General features: G+C 41.5%; 1 protein-coding gene across 9 annotated transcripts in view; it reads left to right on the top strand.

Annotated features, from left to right (window-relative positions):
- The window catches only part of SRGAP2 (SLIT-ROBO Rho GTPase activating protein 2), a 235,405-nt gene that overhangs the window by 98,271 nt on the left and 114,036 nt on the right, over positions 1 to 23,098 (top strand). For all 9 annotated transcript variants that reach the window (XM_082459154.1, XM_082459152.1, XM_082459153.1 and 6 more), the window contains one exon: positions 19,362 to 19,524. In XM_082459154.1, coding sequence (XP_082315280.1) covers positions 19,362 to 19,524 — 163 coding nt within the window. The remainder of the gene's footprint in view (positions 1 to 19,361; positions 19,525 to 23,098) is intronic.

The following is a 23,098-nucleotide window of genomic DNA, read 5'->3' as shown; positions in this document are numbered from 1 at the left end:
TAGTTGTGGCGAGTGGGGGCTACTCTTCGTTGCAGTGTGCGGGCTTCTTGTTGCAGAGCATGGGCTCTAGGTGCGCAGGCTTCAGTAGTTGTGACACGCAGCCTTCAGTAGTTGTGGCTCACAGGCTCTAGAGCGCAGGTTCAGTAGTTGTGGTGCACGGGCTTAGTTGCTCCGCGGCATGTGGGATCTTCCCGGACCAGGGATCAAACCCATGTCCCCTGCATTGGCAGGCGGATTCTTAACCATTGCGCCACCAGGGAAGTCCCGACTGATGGGATTTGGGTTTCAGGTAATCTTGGCAACACAAAAGAAAGAGGGCTGTGAAGTTTCTTTTGGACTTGGGTGACTGGTAGATTAATGGTGCCTTTAATAGAAATACCAGTTAGGAGAAGGAGCTGTTTTTGAAGGGCTGGAATATGAGAAATTTGGTTCTTGGTTGTTAGGTTTAAGACATCAGAAGGATATTGAAGCTGAAATATCTGTAATTGACAGAAAATGAATAGCTGTATTCAGGGCTAAAGATCTGGACCATATTCAGAGCTAATGTGTGGGTTGTTGGTAGAGAGTGGGGCAAGTTCATAGAGAGATAATGGTTGAGGCTGTGGAAATGTTTGATTTCCAACAGTAAAGGTTTTAGGAGTTAAAAGAGGGGAACATTCTTTGTATTGTCTGTGGTACTCAGATTGCAGAGAGTGAAAAGGGATTTTAAAGATATATTTATATGTGTATTCATTCAGCACACATTTTGGGGACCTAATTATATACAGACATTGATCTAGGTACTGGGGATAGGAATAAGACACTATCCTATTCTCACTAACATTAAATTAGCAGTATATTAAGGAAATACACATGGAAAGTAAATCTGCTTATTTGCCTGGTTATGAGTGTGTAACTTATTGGAAGGGATGTGAGGGAGGGAGCGGCACTCAGGTATCTCAAGAATCTGGTAGATGTTCAACCTGCAATACTCCTTTCAGTGGGAGGTTAGGTACACAGTTAATTAAAGAGAAATTCTTGTAGTGTCCATGTTCTTGGCCTTGGGCCCAGTATTTGAATGTGCACAGTCTCTGCAGTTACATCACCTCTTGCCGATGGATTTCTCCTCTGGAGTTGAGTTCAGAGTTGTTCACCAGCCTCACAGGACAGCATTGGGTTGAAAAACAGAGTCAGCTGGCTGTGGAGAATGTTATAGCTATGACTGCAAATCAGAAAAGAGTGGAGGACCAGAAAGTTCCTCTTTGAATATGGGGTGATTTTGAGGAGGGAAGTAGGAGGAAGCCTGAAGCTGCCAGAAGGAAGAACCCCTTACTTCCTGGGACCAGTATGTCACTCATTCATTTTGGACATATTTGGGAGCTATTTGTTCCTTCAGGGAAGGTTTTGCCGAGAATTAGCATCTGGTGTTGAGCAAGGGTTGGCTTCCTTTTGCCATGGCTCAAGCTGACTTTATTTAGAAACTAACAAAAGTTCTGTTGGTGAGTTTTTCACTGGCCCAGTCCATATAGAACCTTAAGTGGTGGTTGGGTCCTTTTTGGAAGAGTTGGGAGGTCTCCTCTCATGTGGATAAAAGAGGATAGAAGCAACACAGGCAGTTTGGGGGATCAGCAAGACAGAGTGGTGGCCTGTCTTTTGAACAGAGAAAGAATTCATTTGAAAGCTCTTTAGGAGGCTTTACAGCTTAGCAGAAAAAGCTGAGAGCTTTAATCCAGACAAATTTGGATCTTCCGTTTACAGCTGTGTGACCTTGACCAAGTCACTTAACACCTTTTCGCTTCAGTTTTCTCATCCTTGAAATGTGGAGAGTAATGCCTACCTTGAAGAGTTGTTCTAAAGATTAGATATAATATATGTAAAGCAGTAGCCGAGTGCCTATAACTTACTAGATGCTCAAAAAATGGTAGCCGATCTAATTATCATCACCACAGAAGGAATATAGCTGTGATTGTCAAGATCACAGGTTCTGGAACCAGATTTTCTGGGCTCTGATCTTGGATTTTCTAATTACTAGCTGTGTGATTTTACAAGAAGGTTGTTAGTTGCCTCAGTTTCCTCATCTGTAAATTTTGGATAATAATAGTGTCTACCTCATGGAGTTGTTATGCTGATTAAACAAATTTTAATATATGTGAAGCCCTTAGACAGTGCTTGACCCAGAGTAAGTGTAAGTAGCAATGACAATTTTTCTTGTCCTCAGGAGTTGGGACCAAACATAGCTATACCAGGTAGGACCCTAGTAGATTAGATTCACCATTTATTCCCTGCGCACAGTTAAGCGTTCTTAAGCCTGGCCCTAGGTAATAGTATGTCAGTCTCCATTTACTTCAGCGACCCCCATGGGCCCTCCCGAATGACAGACTCTTCCTGCCTCTTGATTTTTATGATATGGCTACATTGGGAGGAAATACGCAATTAAGTGACTCTATATAATTGTATGTCCAGTTCTTATAAAAACTCAGCAGTTGTATGTTTTGTCCTATACGGTGTCTTATCCACAAGGTGTCATGAACTACCTTGAACCAGGTTATTAACCCTGGCATGTTATTTTTAGATCCAGGCTCATAATCGTCAAGAGGAGGAAATTTGTCTTACAATCACCCTCAGATGTCCTTGTCCTCACGGAGTTAGTAGTTAGCACTAATTGCCAGATCATTAAAGGTGTAGTGTTGAGACCCACAGGTCCCAACCGCGCCCCAGGGGAATAAAAGAACGCCAGCCCTGTTCAGCCTCCTGAGCGGCCACCATCACGACCAGCAGGCCAGGGCAGCACAAATCTCAGTCATGAGCATAACAGACTGTGGTTTACAGGGTTGTCTGTCTCATGAGGCCAAACAGAGGCTTACAAGCTTCTGCATAAATGGCTTCATATCATCCTTTTAGGGCAGGGAATGATAGAGGGCAGGTCGGGAGCAAAACATGCTTTTATGCACAGTTGGGAGGATGTTGGAGGCTGGGGCCTTCCTGTGTCTCTCTGGCTGTGCCGTCAGAATGTCACCAGGACACACCTTGGGCTTTCAGCTTGCCGGGGCACAGCCCTGGTGATCATGTCCCTTAACAACAGTGCTGGGCTCAGGGAACTTTTAGTATTCATTTTCTTGGCTCTTGTAAGCCCATAATAATTCCACAGGAGACACAGGAAGCAATGTGCGGCGGGTTCTTTAATTCTCAGAAATTCATAGCCAATTAAGTGAATTGACTTGGATCCAGTTCTTTTTTAAAGGCAAAAGCCATGTCATCTTTATTGGGAGCTGACTGTGTTAAGTGGGAGGGTTTACAAGATAAGAAGAAAAGACACTCTCTGCCGTAAGGACACTCATAATTGATATGGGGAAAAATCAGACAGGCTGGGAGAGAATAATAAGCACACATGTGCGCATGGGCACACGAATCTAAAAATAGGACCCCGTGTAAAGCAGGTTTCAGTAGTCACCGGGAAGGGAGGGAAGGTGGAGGGCTCGGGAGGCACTCGTGCTTGGCTCAGCCAGGGAGAGGTAAAGGATAGCAGTTATGTTCTCAATTAGATTTGGTCCCAAGTTAATTGAAGTAAAGACTTTAATATCTAATTTCTGTGCTGCACTGAAGTATCATGCTGTGAAGAGAAAGAGAGTCATGTGGGAAGAGCTCAGTGTTAATGAAGGATTTAGGGAGAATACGAAAAAAGTAGGGTTTGGGTTTTTCAGAGTTGAAATCCTTTCCACAGTCTCCTGCCCTTATACACCTCCACCGATCATTGGATCATTGCCCCTCGGGTTTTAATTCAGGGAAGATTGATGAGCACAGCTCTGCTTCCTAACATATTTTAGGTACAGCTAGTTAAAGAATCAGGATTAGAAAATGAATCGAACAAACTAGGATTATCTTCAACGGGAGGATGCTGAGCTGTGTTTGCCGATTTCTGCTTAAGCAGTTGGGACAGGGCATCCTTGCGTGGAATTCAGACATCCCTCCCTGGCAGCCTCTGTTAAAAGTAGAGGTTGCGGAACAAGTCTGGCAGCTCTCAGCCTGAACCCTTGTAAACAACAGATGTTCGTAACTAAGTTCTGGGGGTGGGGGTGGGGGTTTCTGTTGATGCTTGAAATTCTTTGAATTTACAGGCAGCATCTCGAGGATTTAGCAAAAGGAGGAAGTTGTACAGAATCGATGCTGCAGCGTACAGGTGGAAATGATGCCTCAAACATTTCCTTTGGAAGGCAAAAGCACAGGCGTTGAGTGGACTCTGGATAGAGAGCAAATAAACCCAGGAAGGCAGGCACAATTAAGAAAGGTTCAGTTTCTTAGGTTTATTGACTTTCTGCTCTTCTCCCCGCCTGTGCCCACCACCCCCTCCCCCGCCGCCTTTTTATACACAGACTAGATTTGTCAGCCACCTCCTTGCTTCTGTTTTCTCTGGTCCTGGGTGGAAATGTGTGCCCTTCCCTATCACTGAGTTCTACATACACATACGTGCACACGCTCAGGTAGGTGTGCGGCACACTCTTCCATTAGCACCTCCTGAAGCCATTCAGGTGCTTCTAGTATACGGATTAAATGGTATTGTTAGGGGCTTTGTCTTGGATGCTAACCTGATTCTTGCACATTCTCAGTGTTGGTTTTGCCAGGTCTCCTTTACATCATTAACTGGAAGTGAATGAAGATAATGTGGCTTATAAAGAATTCAGTGATGCCTCTTTTTTTTTTTTGTCCTCACCCCACTCCCGGCCCCCAGATACACATACTGAGTTTCCAGACAGCTGATGAATGATTAAGAAACCTACTTTACAGCATAGTTCAGGGAAGCCATATGGAAAAAATATACATAATACAAAAAATATATATATAATGTAAAAGTGATTTATCAGATCTGGACCTGTTTTTGAGCCATTCTAGCCAGAAAGAATTGGTTTGAAAATCTTGGATAAGGTTTCTTGCTTATTATTTTGGGGGCTGAGAACATCCTTGTGCCATTATTTCTTCTGAAAAACAAGTCCAATCCTGGCCCTCTTGTGAATTAGCATAGAAAGTTTTGGTGAACACCAATCCTACTATTCGAGGTTCACTTATTCTTTCAGCAAACATTTATTCAGCACTTATTCTAGGGCTGTTCTAGGAATTAAATATGCACAGAAGACTAAGCCAGTATTCTAGCTTATAGAGGTTACCAGTTAATGTGAAACATTTAAGGTTGTATATATATGCATGTGTGAATGTGTGTGTTCTGACAAGGTATAGAGTTCAAGACTGAAGAGCCAGAATTGTAGAGGGACCTTTTTAGTCACCTGTATTACATATGATTCAGTAATAGACACTCGGCTGCATCTTCATCATCAACAATGACCAACTGGTTCTGGCAGGTGCTGGGGTCACGAAGATTTATAGGACCCAGCCTCTGCCCTCAGGAGGCTCGTCGTGTCATGTGGAAGACAGAAGGTTTATACGAAGAAAGACAACACAAAGTAGCATATATTTACTGCCAAAGGAAAGAAAGATGGGAGAACTGATATCCTTTTCATCCAGAATGGGATCTTTAAATTTTTTCTGGACATAATTTTAGACTTACAGAAAAATTGCAATAGGTCAGAGAATTTCTGTATACCATTTACCCAGATTGTCCAAAAATGTTAACATATTAACATTTGCTTTATATTTCTCTTTCTTTCTCTCTCTCCATATACAACTCATGCACCTACATATTTTGTTTTTATGAAACACTTGAGCATAAGTTACAGGCATGATACCCCTTTAATCCTACATACTTTAATGTGTATTTACGAAAAATAAAGTTGTTCTCTGACCCAATGGTAGTAGTTATCAAAATCAGGGTGTACATATTGACACAATAATGTTGTATAATCTACAGACATTCAGATCTACCATTTGTTTCAAATATTTTCTTTTTGGCAAAACAAAGTCCAAGATTATGCATTTCATTCAGTTGTCTCTTTAGTTTCCTTTAATGTGGAAAGACTTCTAGGTCTTTCTTTGTATTTCATGACATTGACATCTTGCGGGAACATTCAGCCCAGCTATTTTGTAGAATATTCTCTAATTTGACATTAACATTAACTTCTGTTAATGTCTAACATTTCTTTATTCAGGTTATGTACTTTGGGCAGGAATACCATAGAAGGGATGTTGTATTCTTCTCAATGTACCATGTGAGGAGGCACTTGCCAATGATTTGTCCCATTTGAGACCATGTAAATATCATGTTATTTTTCAAACCTTACACCCACTAGTTTTAGCATCTATTGATGATTCTTGCTTGAATCAGTTATTACTATGATGGTTACCAAATGGTAATTTTTCTAGTTTCCATCATTCCTTCTACATTTATCAGTTAGGATTCTACTGTAAGGAAGAGAATCTCCTTCTGTATTTGTCTGGTGGTTTGTTTGTTTATATCAACGTGGACTCATGGATTCTGATTTTATTCAGTAGTTTATAATCTTTTAACATCTTTATTTTAATGCTCATATTGTCCCAGATTTGGCTAGTAGAGTCCCTTCAGGCTGGTTCCTGTGTCCTTTTGACATGTCCCCATCATTCTTTGAGTACTTCTTATACTTCCTGGCGCAACAAGATGTTCTAGGTACATCTTGTATTTTCCTTGTTTCAGCTCTGGAGCCATTTCTTCAAAGAGCCCTGGTTTCTTTTAGTGGGGAATGGTATTTAGAAACCATGGATGCTAGGTGTGCTCTTTGTTACTGGAGTACCATTGTTTAGAGTCCCCCTCAGCAGACAGAGGTAGTAAATAGATGTATGTATGTGCACACACATTTACCCACATACTTCTATATCAATTTCTCTATCTGTCTGTGTGTTATCTATATTGAAGCCTATGAGTTCACATTAATATCTTCAATTCCAACCAAATACTACATGTTTTATTCTATTTTCTCCCCTTTCCATATTTGTAACTCTGTTCTCTGAACACTGAGAAAGCTGGTACGCATTATCCATAATATATTTATTTACTCATTCCTAGAGTATACACAGAGTTTCAGAATTGCTAACCCATGCTCTGAAACAGGCATGACTACTACTAACTAGATTTCAATAGTGGTTTGAAATTTTTTTGTTTTTGTTTTTAGCCTTGAGGACCAAAACACAGTGTTCAAAAGTCCAGACAAAGCATACACTGAGGACCATCCTGTGGACACCCCCCCACCCCCCACCCCTGGGCCTGCTGTGACTCTGGGAAAGCCATTTTATGGATTGGGACCCTTGCCGCTTTCTCCTAAGACTACTCCTCCCCTGTTCTCCCTGGCGTTCTCCATGGTCACCTCCGTTGCATTTAGGGAACCAAGAATCTAGCTTTCATCTCAGTTCTAGGCTGTGATTGTGAGGACTGTTTATCAGTAATTCATGTAATATGCTTGATGTAGGACCTTTGGATGAGCTCGATCTGGTCCCTCAGAGGTGAAGCCTCAAGGCACTGCTCATTGACACATGAGCTTGTAGAATTTTCAGCCCTGTTTGCTAACTCCCAGTTCTGATGGCCCTGCTGCTTCTCCTCCTTGGCCTTCTTCACTCAGATGCCCTGGCCTCTCTAATAGCTCTTTTGCATCATCTCTGACCTGGACATTTTCTCCTCTCTGTCTGGGGATGGCTTCCAGATTCCCCTTCCTCCGCCCTATTTAACCCTCTTCCCACACACTCATTTTATTTCTCTCCTTCCTCCAGACACATATAACATGGTCAGCGCTGCTGATTCCAGCTGTTCTGAATCTTGCCTACAGCTGAAGTTCAAAAACAGATGGACCCAAAGCATCCTAGATGCTGTGCCAATATCCACCACATGAAAACAAATTACTAAAAAGCATCAGGGAATTTTAGAATAGTTTTGAGGTTTGACTCTCTGTCTTCTCAGTGGTCCTCCCTGCCCGCTCCCCCATCTCCCCCTGCCCCCTCCCATGTTCTATCTCGCCACCCTTCCGTCTCTTCTCCATATGCCTCGTTTGGCAAGGGCTGGTTTCTAAAACCTTAGCCCCTGTGTTCACCCTCTCTGTATGCAGATAGCTCTAACGATTGGGATGAGACTGTGTTGACAATCAGGCTGGGTTGTTGCTCTTTTTCTAATTGTTTGTGCCCTTTTTGAATCTTCCATCAAGGACTAAGGAATTTCTGTCCTTTTGGTCATGTAGAGAAAGTGAGGCTGCATCTCTCTGTCTTTAAATGTGGGTATTGACAGGTCAGGGAAGTCGCTAACTTGAGAATAAAGTATATGTTCCTCTAATGACTTTATCAATAGGGGTGCACAGTGGTGCCAGCCCCACAGGCTGCCCCTGCGTATTCTAGACAGGGAGCGTGTTCCTCAAGTAGCAGTGACATTGTGCCCACACCATCGCTTTCAGAGTCCTTATTCTTGGAATTTGCTATCAGCTTTCTCCTAGTGTTCTGTAGAACATTGTTTAACTTCAACATTTCTAGTCACCCTAAACATAAGGGGAAAAGAGTCAACATGGTGGGGCCACATATCTTACAGGTGCGTCTTGCAGACACTGGCTGTCGTTTACAGAGCATCAGGAGAAAGCTGTTGGCATAGTCCAGTAATATCAGGCATCTACTATGACCAGAGTATTAGACCCTGTAGGAACTGTCCCCAAGAGAAGTCCTCAGGGACCCCTGACTCATGCGAAGTAAGATTTGTATGTACCTAACATCCTCCTCCCTCCCTCCCTCCCTTCTTTCCTTCCTCCCTCTTTCTCTCCCTTCTTTGGAGGTGAATACTTTGAAGAAGTCCTCAGATTCTCAAAAGGGTCTGGGGTGTGTAATCACCCCCCCCAAATATCTTATATTGCAAGCTGGAATACACACACAGACATATGTATATTTTAAAATAAATAACTAACAACAACATTTTTGTAAAACAAAACCTAGGTATCTTTGCTCTATGTGATGTACTCTGATATTTTCTACTTTGTTCTGTGTTATTCTGTTCCACTGTTTTCTGTTTCATTTTCTGAGAAATGCTAGCTGGTGACCCACTAAGTTGACTTTTTTTAACCCCACTAATGGGTTGTATCCCACAGTTTGAAAAACATTGCTTTAAGAACATTTGTTCTTAAAATTTTGGTGTGCATAAAATAACCTGGGATGGGTATTTAAAATGCAGACTCTTGAGCATCACTCCACTTGTAGCAAATCAGAATCTCTGGCAAGAGGGGCACAGGAATCCAGATTTTAAACAAGCACTACAGGTGATTCTGATGCAAGGTGATTTGTGGTCCTGAACACTCACACTTAGAGAAACTACTTTCTTATGGACTTAGGAGCATGGCTGCTCAAGGCTTCAGGTCACACACTTGCCTGGAGATGGTAGATATTAGTGAGAGTCATCTGAATCCAGACTGAAAATCTTCCCCTTATAGAGTGATCCCGGTCACCCACACTCATTCCTGGACCTTGCTGTCCTTTGATCGTCCTCTTTTCCTGGTATCTATTATAGCCCTCGTGAAGGCAGAGAGGGAGTTAACTGAGGCCACAGAATAGGGAGCGAAGGAACTGAAGGGTCATTTTACAGAGTGGCTGGGGTGTGGCTCAGCCCTCCAGTAGGTGACCACAGCCAATCCCAAATTAGAATTGGGTGGGATTCAAAACTGCTTTTCCTAGTCACTTGCCTTTCATGTGTAACCACATGCAGTGTGTCAACATGCTTCCCGGCGCCATTAGGCACCAGCAGTTTTGCTCCCTCTGGGTTCATGGACCCTTGGTATTCCTGTTATGTGTTGTCTTAGAATAGCTCTGTGCTCTGGGGCTTGGGCAGCTGAGCATTGCCCGTTAACTCTTTCAGCACCAGTGCTTTATAGATGCTAAGAGCATCTTAGCTGAAATAGAGCAACAACCACAATAAAATAAGAAAATGATTGCTAGTCAGGACACCTGGTTCCTTGCCTTGCTCTGCCATTATCTCTGTGACTCCAGGCTCCCTGAGCCTCAATTTCCTCACTTAGAAAATGACAAGTTTGTTCTAGACTCTAGACCATCTTGAAAGGCCCTTCTAGCTCTGAAATACCAGGATACTGGTTTTTTTTTTTTAATTAATTAATTATATTTATTTTTGGCTGTGTTGGGTCTTTGTTGCTGTGCATGGGCTTTCTCTAGTTGCCACAAGCGGGGTCTACTCTTCGTTGCGGTGCGCAGGCTTCTCATTGCAGTGGCTTCTCTTGTTGCAGAGCACGGGCTCTAGGGCGCACAGGCTTCAGTAGTTGTGGCTCATGGGCTCTAGAGTGCAGGCTCAGTAGTTGTGGCGCACGGGCTTTGTTGCTCCACGGCATGTGGGATCTTCCCAGACCAGGGCTCAAACCCGTGTCCCCTGCATTGGCAGGCGGATTCTTAACCACTGTGCCACCAGGGAAGCCCAGGATTCTGTTTTTTATACCCTCTGGTGCTTCTGGTGCTTCTCCTTGCACTTTTTTAAAGACTTTTAGTCTTCCCTTTAAAAGCCTCTCCTAGGTCTCCTCTCCACAGGAGATTCACTGAGGTTGGGAATTTCCAGAGAACCAGATGATAAATTAATAGCAACAAAATGTATTCCTATTTAGTGCACGGACAAAGTATGAAATTTATAAAGCAAGTACATTGCAACTTGGGTAATAAGGCATGGGAATTTGGGGACATGTTTGTCTTTTCAGACATGACTCTAGCTACTTTGTTTTGTGCGTGTAAATACATTGTATGGACTGCCAAGTAATAACATAGCTATAACAATAATAACACATGATGACAATACTGATATGTAGGTGTAGAACATTTTAGTGTTTATGATTTTTTTTTATGGACGTTACCTCGTGTGACTTGATCTTCATAATAGCCATGTGAGTTAGGCAGGGCAGGTCTGCTGTCCCCATTTATTTTTTTTTAAGTAGATGAAGAAATGTTGAGGCCCAGAGTGCATCTGTGACTTATCCAAGATTACCTGGCCAGCAAGTGGCAGAATTAAGACTAGACTGTAGGTCGTAAGCATGGTTCAGAGTGCTTTCCACAGAATACCACCTTGCTGAGATGGGGTATCATTGTTCATCCAGAGTCCTTATAGACCAGTAGAACTCAGTAACCGATTAACCTGGAAATTGACCAAGGCGTCTTTTACTCCACCCATCCCTTTAAAATTTTGCCAGCAAAGTATCGGCATGGTTAATAATATGCTGTAATTTACAGCACACAAACCAATGGGTGAACAAATTCAGTCACTCAGCAGCCTCCCAGAGTCATGCTGTACTAGTTGATTAGGCAAGATTGATGGAGTCTGAAGATATTAACTATTCATTAAATGAACTGTCTTACTGTGCTCTACATTTAACAGGGTTTCTGTGGCTGTGACATCTGTCATTAGTGGATGATGATTAACTACCCACCCATTGTTGGTGATAGACGTTCATTGAATATTCCAAACTATCCCCTGTCCTCAAGAGCCTTCCTTCTAGTAAGCAAGATAAATATCAAAATAACACATGAGAACTGATAATGATGCAGGCAGCAGATCTGATGAGTATTTAGACTTCATTCCATGTAGCTCTATAGTTTCACAGAACCAAATCATTTTACTTTATTTCTCCTTTCTCATTGTTATCATGAGCCAAGTAAGGAAACATATTGCCTCATTAACAGGTATTCTGGAGGGGGAGGTCTGAATCTTAGGGATACCCTTTCTTCCCAAGTGGCTTGTTGGTTCTTGACACGCTAAAGGACCATTTGCCAGGCAAGAGGAGTTACTGGCTGTAGATCAAGCTTCTCCGCTCTTGCCTGGTGCCTGAGAGATGCCTGCTCCCAAGGTAGTGGTTACTGCTTTGAAAATGTGTGTGGATTTCTGAGTGACATCATTCCAGTTTGGCACAAACAGGTATTTATTTTTCTAGAATGAACTACCAGGAGTGAGCCAAACTGTCTGTCTCAGTCATCTCCCAAGATTTCATTCATTAGAAAAAAATCTGCTAACACATCTGCGTGTATTTTTTTTTCTCTGTATGTTTGTCATGTGCTCTAATTACTTATGGGGTTTCTGGTGACATCTTAATTAACTACAGAAGAAAAAACTGAAGATATAACTGTAGAGTTGTTCGCAGGTTATTCTATGGAATATGTGTATCTAACTGTTAATGTAGATGGTTATAAAATCTTTTTAAACTGAGAAACATATATGACTTTTTCTTCCTTGGTCATCAATCATATGTCTTTTGCTCTTGCTATGATATTTCATTTTAATTAAGTGAATTAGTCAGCTCAGACTTTTGAATGATCACAGCCTATTTTGGGGGTTTGACGGGGGAAATTTTAATACATAAGTAAATTTCTAGGCCCTCAGTTCTATGGATCATATTGGCATAGTTTTTGTTCTCCAGCATTTTGATTGTACCCAGAGTACACAAGGAGAGCTTAGTAACCTCTTTGTTTGTACCTGCCTATAGTTCTGAGAATGCTAGTGGCAGGACATGGGATATAAATGAAGGGAAGGACCCAGGTCTGCAGAAGCCATGAATGGGCTGGTGGGAAGGTAGATCTTCTAAGTCAGCCAAATCAGGGTTTCATGATGGGCCATCCACGCCAGTGTACACTCAAGCATCAAGACTGGGGTAAGACGTGGGTTATAGCTGATCGACAATTTAGGAGCAGGAAAGTCATGTCTTGGATCCAGGAGGTCTGTAAACATGGCAGAAGCAGGTCAGAAGCAAGAATTTTGCTCCCTTTAACCCTAGTGCCCAGAACAGTGCCTGGCACATAGTGGTGCTCAATCAGTATTTGTTGAATGAATGAACGAAATAAGAAGACTTTAGAGATCAGGGACTCAGAGAAGAAGGCTGGACAATAAGCTGTCAGAAATCTAGGCAAGAAATTGGGATGGAAAAGATTCAAATCTTGCGTCGACCCTGGCCCCCCGCCCTCCCCCGCAAAACCAAGTTTCTTCTCACAGGGTCCACAGAGCTCTCTTGAGTGAGCCTCTAACCTTCTCTCGCCATGAACATGGGATGGGGTGGGGGGTGCTTGAAGGGCAGGCAAAGTCTCTCACCTGACATAAATTGTTGGAGACATTTCCATTTCGCTTCTACAATGGCTCAGATTTGGGAACCACTCCCAGTTCTCTGACCTAACTCAGAGGAACCTTGGCCCTACAATCATTCAGGAAATAGTCATTAAGATGTCAGACACGTGCTAGCCCAGTTCTCAACTTCAAAGCAGATTCCTAAGCTCCCAGATCTTGAATATGCCATTATCCCAAGGGTGTGGCTGGGCTCCTTGGAACTAATCCAGAGCCACAAGAATTCCATTTCCATACAGCTCTTCCCCCAAATCTGATTATAGGGGACAGTTTAGACTATTTTGAGTAAGGTGGGTACACCACTGCTTGAATCCTTTCTAATCATCTGTCTAGGCTACTGAAGACAATTTGTGGTATTAACTTGTCCCTGAAAATTTGAAAGCTGCTTTCTCCATACATAGAATATACATTTTTTGCCTTCGGCCCTTTTTTCTTTCTGTCTCTGAACTCTCCTACTCTGATCTCATTGCTGGCAAAACTGAAGCTGTAGCTGTGATAAGCCCAGGGAAGTGTGCCTGCCCCCTCCCTGCCTGCCCGCCTGCCTATCTTTGAAAGATACCTCCAGGCTGCCACTGTACTACTGGGTCACACAACCAGCAGCAACCATTATAGGCAGAATCTTTTTCAAGTCAGTTCTCACCTTGGTGATTTTTTTCCCCTCCTTCTTTTAACACCTTCCCCAGCAAATCCCATCCATCCTCTGGCTTATCTGGGTCAGCAAGGGTCTGATTTTATGCATGGCACTGTCAAGCCATAAATCCGCTGCGGCTTTGCCTCTCTATCCAGCCGGTCTGCTTCTGTCAGCATCAGCAAAATGCATAATAGAAAAAGTAAGCCAGAAAGGCTAATAACACTCATCTGAATAAAATAATCTCTTTGGCTGCCTCAGTTCACTTCATTTTAATCAAGGTACCAGGAAGGAATTGAGGTTTAAAAATCTAGCCTCCTCCTTGTCACTAGTTTCCTGTCCAACTATCACTAAATGATCCCTTTTATTTTTTTTTTATCCTCCTCATAGTTGGGTACTTAATAATCTATATTGAATGATGTATTTGTTTAACTCATCTGGGTGTTTGTATACCCTCACATGTATGTCTGTTTTTAAAAGTGAGAAACCACATCTTCTTAGATGTACTGACATTTGCCATCTTTATATACAGACTGACAGGTTTGATAGGAATGTTGGGAAAGGGGGCTCGGTGGAATCTGCAGAAGCATCTAGGTTTCTGGCAATCTGGGCTCCCTTTGGCTTCTTTCCTGTCTACCTCAGCACAGTTTCCTGTGTGGAACGCAGGACTGATCCTTCCACCTTGCCCCTTGGCAGAGGACAGTGGAAGATTAAATTCTGCTCTCCTGTTGGTATCTCCCTTATGTCTTCCCAGAGACTTACAGCTGCTTGGTTAATTGCCTGTTGCTGCAGTCTGATCCCAACCATTATTTGCTGAGGGCTGTGCATTTGCAGCAGGCTGAGCTCTTGGCCCTGGCCCAGGGCCGGGTGAGGGGCATGTTGGAAATTGATGAACGCTGAATCCTAGTTTGTTTGGAAATAAAAATAGTAATATTTCTTCACATTTGTATAGTGCTTTACTGTTGATGTAATTTTTTTGCATCCATCATCTCATTTGAGCCACACAACAGCCCCATGAGGTGGGCAAGTCAGAGACCATTGGCCCAAAGGGAAACGTACCTCAGTAGAACAACGCAGAAGCTCAAGCCGTCCGGTAATGCCAGGCTTGTGTCATGCAGCCCATCTGCAGAGCTGTGAACATAGTCATGATTAATTAAATGGCACCTTAGGCCAGGAGAGCTTGCAGGATTTTACAGTCATGCTTTGAAGATCTTTGGGGAGCTAGATGTACAACAACAGGACATGTGTCCATTTTATAGATGAGACAATTGAAACTGAACAGAGGGGATATGGAAAAGAGGAAGTGTTCTGTCGAGGCCAACTTGGACCTTTATGGAGTTAGCTCTTCACCTTAGGTATTTTAGAGAAATCCATTTAAGGATTTGTTGATTAAGTTTGTTGAATGTTCATAAATAGTCTAAGTTGAAGGAGAAAAACTGGGCTAATGTATTTGAAGCTAATGATTCAGCTGTGCGGGTTTAGCTCTTTCAGATAATCATTTACAATGATCATTCTGTGGATGCATAGTTGGCTCGTGACTTTCTGAGCCTCCTTTTTTCCCTGGTGTTTTTTTTTTTGACTCCAGAGTCATTCCCTCTCAATTACAGTATTACGTTTTCTTGATCTTCCTCCTGAAAAAACTTTTAAGTAATAAAAATACTTCTGGATATTTTGTCTGCTTTTTAAGGATTAGTGTTTGAGGAGGTTTGCAGCTGTTCAGCACATGCCTAAGGGATGCAGACCCTTTTCTTTAAATGCCCAAGTATCACACAACCTAAGACTCCGTGGGTGGGGAAAGTAAAGAAACTGTACAAACAAATGATAGATGGAAAAGATATAAAGACAAATTTCAATTTCCTGACCAAATGAAGCTCTCTTGGCTCTAGCAGCCCCAAATAAAACCAGGCTGCAAAGCTGCTGAAGCAGGAAACCACTCTCGCAGAACCTTAATTTGCTCCCTATGAAATCACGTCTCGTTGAGTTGCTCATTTTCCAGCCTGAAGTGTGTTTTGCCTTTGTTCATGTTGGCTGGGAAAATTGCCTCTACAATGGAGTTGTGTTCCCCTCCTACTGCATGCCCCACACCTCTCCTTCCCCACCACTCTCCCAAAATAAATAAATGAATTAAAACACCTCCGTTGGAAGGAGAAATAAGTCTGAGAAAGCATACAAACTCAAAGAGCCAAAAATCTTGTATGAAAACTACAGTAATAGTAAAAAAAAAAAGAGTGGGAAACCCTGGGAGAAGCAGACAACAGAGTCTAGTACTTTTTTTTAGGGCCACAGACTCCTTTTTTAAAATAAAAATCTTACATAGAACTCCCATATATGCAACAGATCAAAGCAGTGTTTCATAGGTGTAAATCTACTTTTAAAGTGCCAATTTGTAAAGAGTACTTATTACAGAGTTAATCAGTAGAAACAACGAGGCTGGGTTTATGAATCCAGATTATGAATCCGAGTTGCAGTTTTATATCAGTTTCAGCATCCAAGTTATTTCAGGTTCTGGTTTGGGTTGCTCAATATCAAGAAATCCCGACTCACGCAGACGAGTTGTCATAATCTTGAGATAGTTTTAAATTGATTTAGATGCTTGAAAAAGAAGTATGTTTTCTGTTTTAAAGTTGAATCACTGACATTACCCAGAAGCTATTCCTATTCTCCTTCATCAATATTAATTGGATAAATGGAAATGTATAATAAGCCTAACAACAACTGGTAATGAAATGAGATGATATTGAGCGTGTATATCCTTACTACCCAACTGTGGTCTACCATGAACCCAGCATAGGCCCCTAAGCCTTCTGTGGCACGTAATTGAACTTGGCCACTGTGTGTCAAATCATGTGCTCACCTGAACAGCTTTACTCAAGGAGGCACACAGGTTGAATTAAAAACTAAACCTGTGCAGAGCAACATTCATTCTAATCGATAGCACGTTTTCCAGCAGTCTGGATACATGCATTGATTCTTTATTCCAAAGCTTGCATACAACAAAGCTCACCTCAGCAGCCCATGAGACATTGTGATGGTATCTACTGCAGGGAAACTGGGTCCTGGGTCCTTTACATATTTCAGTGGGGGTTGTTCATTTGAATGGGTATATTACAGTTGTTTGAAACTGAAATATGATTCTCTGTAACTCCAGCATTTCTCAGAACACATTTTAAAGCTTCTGCTCACTGAAACTAATAATGGCTGTCCCACCACATGCTGTAAGAATGGAAATAAATACATGTGGTAAAAGTTTTTGTAGTACCTTAGAAGTTTTTAATAAATATAAATTTATGAGTGTTAAGTGATAAGGCATTTTAAAAGAGTCCCACTTCTGCCCATCCTTCTTATTAACTCATCTTTGTTTACTCAAGGGTCCCCTTGGGATTTATGCTCTGCATCCTCTTGCATGGTGTTGAACCGGTTTTGCCTCTCCTGCCTCACTTGTGATCTGTGATGTACATTGGTGAGCTAGGAGGCCCCTTGTTCATACCTTTAACCTTTTGTTATATTATAGGTCTTCCTTTGTCTCCCGCACTGTACTGTGACATCAGCACTTTTATAACCACTAAAGCTCCTACTACTGTACTTTGTTCATTTGAGATTACAAATGTTTATACATTTATACAATTGAATTGTAGTATTGTTTTTATGTGTGTAAAGCACTCTAGGAGAAGAACAAAGGGGGACCACCAACCCACATTCATCTGCAAGAAACAGATTGAAACCAGTTGTAAAGATGAGAGGAGATCTGCCCTTTTAAAAAGCAAGTGTAATTGCCTGGTATATCCCATGCTTACTGAGGACATGGATGTCTTGCCACCCCAAAAAAATTAGATTCCTTAGGATTTTGTAACTGAGACTGATTTGGAATCAATTTGAAAGTTTTCTTGCAGTGGAAATATCAAATATTGCTGAATGCTTGTGCTTAGATCTCACCGTTTTGAGTTTAGGATTGTTTCCTATTTACCTTTTTTTTTTCCCAGATGCTAGAAATTTTGAAAGGAGTGGACTAATTACATGTATCTCTCTCTCTTAGCTAGTATATATTTTTAATTTCCATAGAAATCTTTTAATTTCCCTAGAAAGGTAAGTGGATACAATTGTTCCCACAGTGGTCAGCACATACATGTTAGGGATTTTGACCACAGAAGTGTGGCGCCTGGGGCAGCGGGTGGGGGAGGAGTGCAGGTATAAAACAGTTTCAGTTTGGACTCTAATATTCATTGGTTTGAAGCAGCCTGTTGGTGCTGGTCAGACAGATATTTTGATTTAATGGCGTGTTCAGAAGCCAGAATAGGTGTGGCGTGATTATTTGTTAATAGTTACCTTCCGACTGAACTGAAAGAGCCCTTCTAAGTTGAATTCCATGCTCTACAAGTCACAGGTGCCTGGCAGCAGGAAGGGAGGCGGTGCAGACTCGCTAACCATGCCACTCTCAGCTCACTTTCTTTGCATTAAGAGTCTGTCTGTAGGGAGGGGAGAGGGGAAACGGGAACAAACTGGTTGTGATACTTTGCAGTGATTACAAGCATTCTCTTTTCAATTACAGGGCTTGTTCTCGAATGCCAGCATTGCCACTTTTTAGCTATGTGACCTTGAACAAGATATTTAACCTTTCTTAGTCCAACTTTCCTCATCTGCTGAATGTGGTTGATAACCCCCACTTCATCAAGTTTTGTAGAGTTCAAGTTAAACAACATGAGTATAGGGCCCAGCCGTGGGCCAAGTACACAGTAAGCGCTTGATAAATAACCCCTACCTTCTGTTTCTCTCCTTTAAGAAGTCCAACGTGCAGATGCAAAACTCTGTGTTGCTTAAATTAGTGCTGTGAGCTGATTATGTAATCAATAATTCTTTTGGATCACAGCATTTTCAGTAGAAATGAGCATCTAGGTTTGGTGCTTTACTGCTCCACTCAGGCTGTAGACATCTTTGGAACACATGTGTTCAGATACAGTTTATGCTCTTGGTTGTATGGGACATGAGAAAATGGCTCAATCAATGAAATCAAACCTCTGTAGATGTGTTCTGTAGGACTGAAGAGTTTTCAGTGACTTTTTTATGGCAAATGCCTCCACAGTTGTCTTCATTGAATCCTACGAGAGATGAATGTGTGGGGATTTATTTAGTCTGTAGTGTAGATTTTTGCCTAGAGACTAACTTTTCCCTCTAATTCTAGACACAAACCAAATGATTTAGTGGTTGAGGTCATGGAATTTGGAGTCAGACCTCCTAGAATCATTCTAGTCAGCACAGAACTATGGTTCTGGTCCCTGACTCCCTTTTACTGTCTCTCTGACTCCTTACTAGCTGTGGGCAAGTGACAACCTCTCTGAGTGTTTTTTTTTTAATCAGTAAAATTGAGATAATGGTAGTTCTTTTCTGACAACAAAATGATGGAGCTTAGATGGGATAATGCATATAAAGATTTTACCAAGTTTCTAGAACATAATAGATGCTCAACAGATAAACCTGCTTCTTCTTCTCCTCTTTCCCTCTTCCTCTCTCCTCCTTCTCCTTTTCATTATTCTTATTTTCTCCCTTTTTCCTCCACTGAGTTTTTAGAAAAAGAGAAAACTAGAGTTGCAACTTCAGGAAAGACATCTTTATTTCTGGTTTGGCTCTGATTGCTGTGATTTTGTGACATGGACTGTAGTCATAGATGTTGGCCCTGCCTGCTTACCAACACTGATTTTTTTTCTTTCTTGCTGTTTCTCACAGGAAGGATCAAAATGTTCTCTCTCCAGTCAACTGCTGGAATCTCCTCTTAAACCAGGTGAAGCGGGAGAGCAGGGACCACACCACCCTGAGTGACATCTACCTGAATAATATCATTCCTCGATTTGTCCAAGTCAGCGAGGACTCAGGAAGACTCTTTAAAAAGGTAAATAGCTATTTCTAGTCACAGACACAGTCTTGTAAATAAGAGAAAGAATATCTTATTGGCCCACTTAAAAGGCTTTCCATGGGTCTTGCCCTGCCATGTACTTACGGAGAAAAAATATTGAATTGGCTTTTTTTCTTCCTTTCTGAGTTGAATGTATAGTAGCCCTGAGAAAGTAGCCATTTGCAAGGTACAACCCCAGGACTGGCAGCATAATTCATAATTTGCGTATATTGATAATGACTGTGTTTGGTTGATTTCCTAAGTGGTTTGTGAAGCTGTTGAGATGCGGAAACCTTCTGTGTCATTTCATGATTTCTTCTTCTAGTTCATTTAGCAAATCCATGTATGTTTATGTTTTTGGTTTAGTTCTCTTTCCAAGTTCTCATCTTGGCCAAGGTGAACTCATGAGTTTGGTTATTCTTATCATGACGTATCTTTGTCTTTGGGTCCCTGAATGCTTTGTTCCTTTTTTTTTTGGTACCCCAGGTGGAATTCAAACCCATTCCTGAATGCTTTCTGAAGCTCAGTTGTTTGTCACAATTCCTTGGGTGTATGTCGAAAAATTTGACTAAAGAAAAACTCAAAATTTATTGTGATAATCTTAAGAAATTTATACCAAATTCACCTTACCTGTCAGTAGTGGAACTAGCCTTTTGGAAGCCCAAGAAGCTCTTTTCTAAGCTCTCTCAACCTGAGCTCTTAATGGAGTCATTTATTCATGACTTTTGGTTACAAATGGTGGCAAAAGCCCCAACCATTGTACATGATATACCATGTCCAACATTCAAGCTCTGACATCTCCAGAAGACTTTTTAGAAGGTGAATAATCTTCCCACAAGTGATATGTAAAAAGAGGATATATAGAGGGCTATCATTGGTTTCATATATAGGGAATTCACTGGTTCCCAGTTGACAAAATCCAGTGTTAAAATTTGAGGCTGGGAGAGAATGGACTTCAGTAAACAGGACTGTGGTCGATAGTAGCCTTAGTTCTTGGTCAGTTTTCTAATTCTTAACATTAGGAAGTATACAGATCTCAGTAGGTCTGGAATTAGAACCCAACTTCTTCTGTTTATACCAGCATGAAAAAAGAACTGTTTTAGAATCGTCCATCTACATAATTGCATCTGTGAAGGGGCTTTCCCTGTGTCTTACAGACAGGATATTAAGGGTACAATCATCTCAGAATGAAAAGAAGGAAGAGAAAGATAACTCCTTGCAGAGCTCACTAGCTATTTTTAGTGGCCCGGCTGTGCTCTGGTTGGGGCCATACTTGGTTTAGGGGCAAGGGTACTTTTCATCGTCTCCTCATGCTTCCCAGCATCTGCTCTAGCTTGCTTGTCATTAACTTGAATCATTCTGCAACACTTGGTGATGTTGTATGTGACTAAAATTAATGACTATAGTTAATAATACTGTATTGAATACTGGAACTATGCTAAGAGAGTAGATTTCAGGGGCTCTTTTCACACACACAAAAAAAGTAACTATGTGAGGAGATGATATATTAATTATCTTGACTGTAGGAATCATTTCACTGTGTATATGTATATCAAATCATCTTGTTGTACACCTGAAATATATACAATCTTTATTTTTAAAAAACATATTTTTAAACCTATTTAGGTGGAACCTTGACAGCGATCAGATACCACTTCTCTACGATCTTGACAGCCACTTAGACTATCTTGAGAAGAAAAGGAGTTGATGGATAGTTCCCTCCTCCATTTTCTCTGTTCATCTGAGAAAAACTTTTATGAGACATTTTCAGCTATCTAGACTTCACCCAATCTCTCAGCTCCCTTTTCTCCCAGCTTCAGAAAGTTAGAGAAGAACCAAGCAGAGAGAGTCTTATAACCCCTCCAGACCTCAGAGATGTTTATGCCAAAGGCAGCCAGCTGTCAAAGACATGTTCCTGGTTCCTCAAATGCCATTCACATTTCACAAAAAGCCTAAGTGCACGGCATGTATATAAGACATGGTGTATATCCCTATCCACTCATGAATGATATTCCTAGCTGTGGTCTAAGCATTGACCTCCGTAAGCCATGCATTTCTATGCTGAGGGTGTAAGGAAGAATTTCTAATTAATCACAGGACTGTTTATATATTACATTTCATTGAAGAAAAGTGCATGTATCATAGGCTTACAGCTAAATGCATTTTTACAAACTGAACACACCTGGTAACCATCTCCCAGATCAAGAAACAGAATATTTCAGTACCCCCAGAAGTCCCCTCATGCTCCCTTCTAGTCACTGGGGGGTTGGGAGGGGTGGTCCCAACACCCAAGGACAACATCAGTCCTGACCGTCCACAGCAGAGATTAGTTTTTCTTGGTTTCATACTTTATATAAATAGAATCATGCAGTGTGTACTCTTTTGTGTCCGGTTTCTCTCATTCATTATTGTATTTGTGAGATTTGTTCATATGGTTGTATGTTGTTGCAGATCATAGGATTTTCTCTTGATCATTATAACGTTTCATCAGCTAAATTATAGTTGATTAGAGATATACGTAGGATTGTCAAATAGCCAATGTTTACTATCCCACAGGGTGAATAACCTCTTTTTTCTCTCCCCTGGCGTCCAGTGTACGCAGAGAACTCTAAGGTAGAAGCTGACTTGGCTGATTGTAAGAATAGATTAATTCTTTTTGGCTGGGTGAGAGGCTCTCTGCTTTCTAGTAATGGACAAAGAAGCATTTTCTCTCCATACCTCAAATTTTCAGTCTCTTTTGTTTAGAGTATGTTGCACATGAAGAATTAGAATCCCACTGGTTGAGCTATAATAATTGGGTAAGAGAACTGAGGAATGTCCGTGGTCACCCTGGAAGTTATGTGAAGCTTTCTGGGGCTTACTTTTTGCTATTAGAGCAGAGCCCTTCTCTAAGGGACCCTTTCCCTTCTGCTCAGCTTTGCCAGTAACTCTGGAACTCTGGACAATTACTTCTCTTTTTTATGCCTCAGTCCCCTCAAGTTTAAGGAAAAGTGTTTGGACTACACGACCTCCATGCTGCCTTAGAAATCGAATACACTGTAATTGTGTGATGACAAAGGCATCCTACACTGAGGGCTTCCTTCCAGTTGTTGGATGACCTTTGTTAAATTGTGATAGGTAAGCTACAGTCCCCAAGATAAGAGTGAACAAAAGTGGGTCTGCGTATGGAGAGGGGGCTAGCTTAAGCAATGGAAGACCACATTTCTTAAAGAATGAAGCATTGTTTCAGATTCTATTATCTATGAATAGATAGATATATCTATTCTTGGTTGTCCAGCAACCAAGAGACACCACACTGAAATCCAAATATATAAAATAAACATACCTCTTATTTTACCTGTAAATTTGGTTCCAGTAGCAAAAAGAAAACCCACATTTCTCTGGAGACACAGGCTTCAGAAAAGATATCTTTATTTCTGGTTCAGCTATGGACACCTGTGAAAATTTACCTGCGTTTTAGTGAATTTGAATCTGCTTGTCACTGGCAAAAGTCATGGGTTTTCTTCCTTAAAAAAATTTTTTTTTTAATCTATAAAACTTAATGATCCTTTGGCAAAGGCTGTAATCATCA

The sequence above is a fragment of the Balaenoptera physalus genome, assembly GCF_965194825.1.
Source record: "Balaenoptera physalus genome assembly, chromosome: 1".
NCBI lineage: Eukaryota > Metazoa > Chordata > Mammalia > Artiodactyla > Balaenopteridae > Balaenoptera > Balaenoptera physalus.
This window is presented reverse-complemented; position numbering and strand designations above follow the sequence as displayed.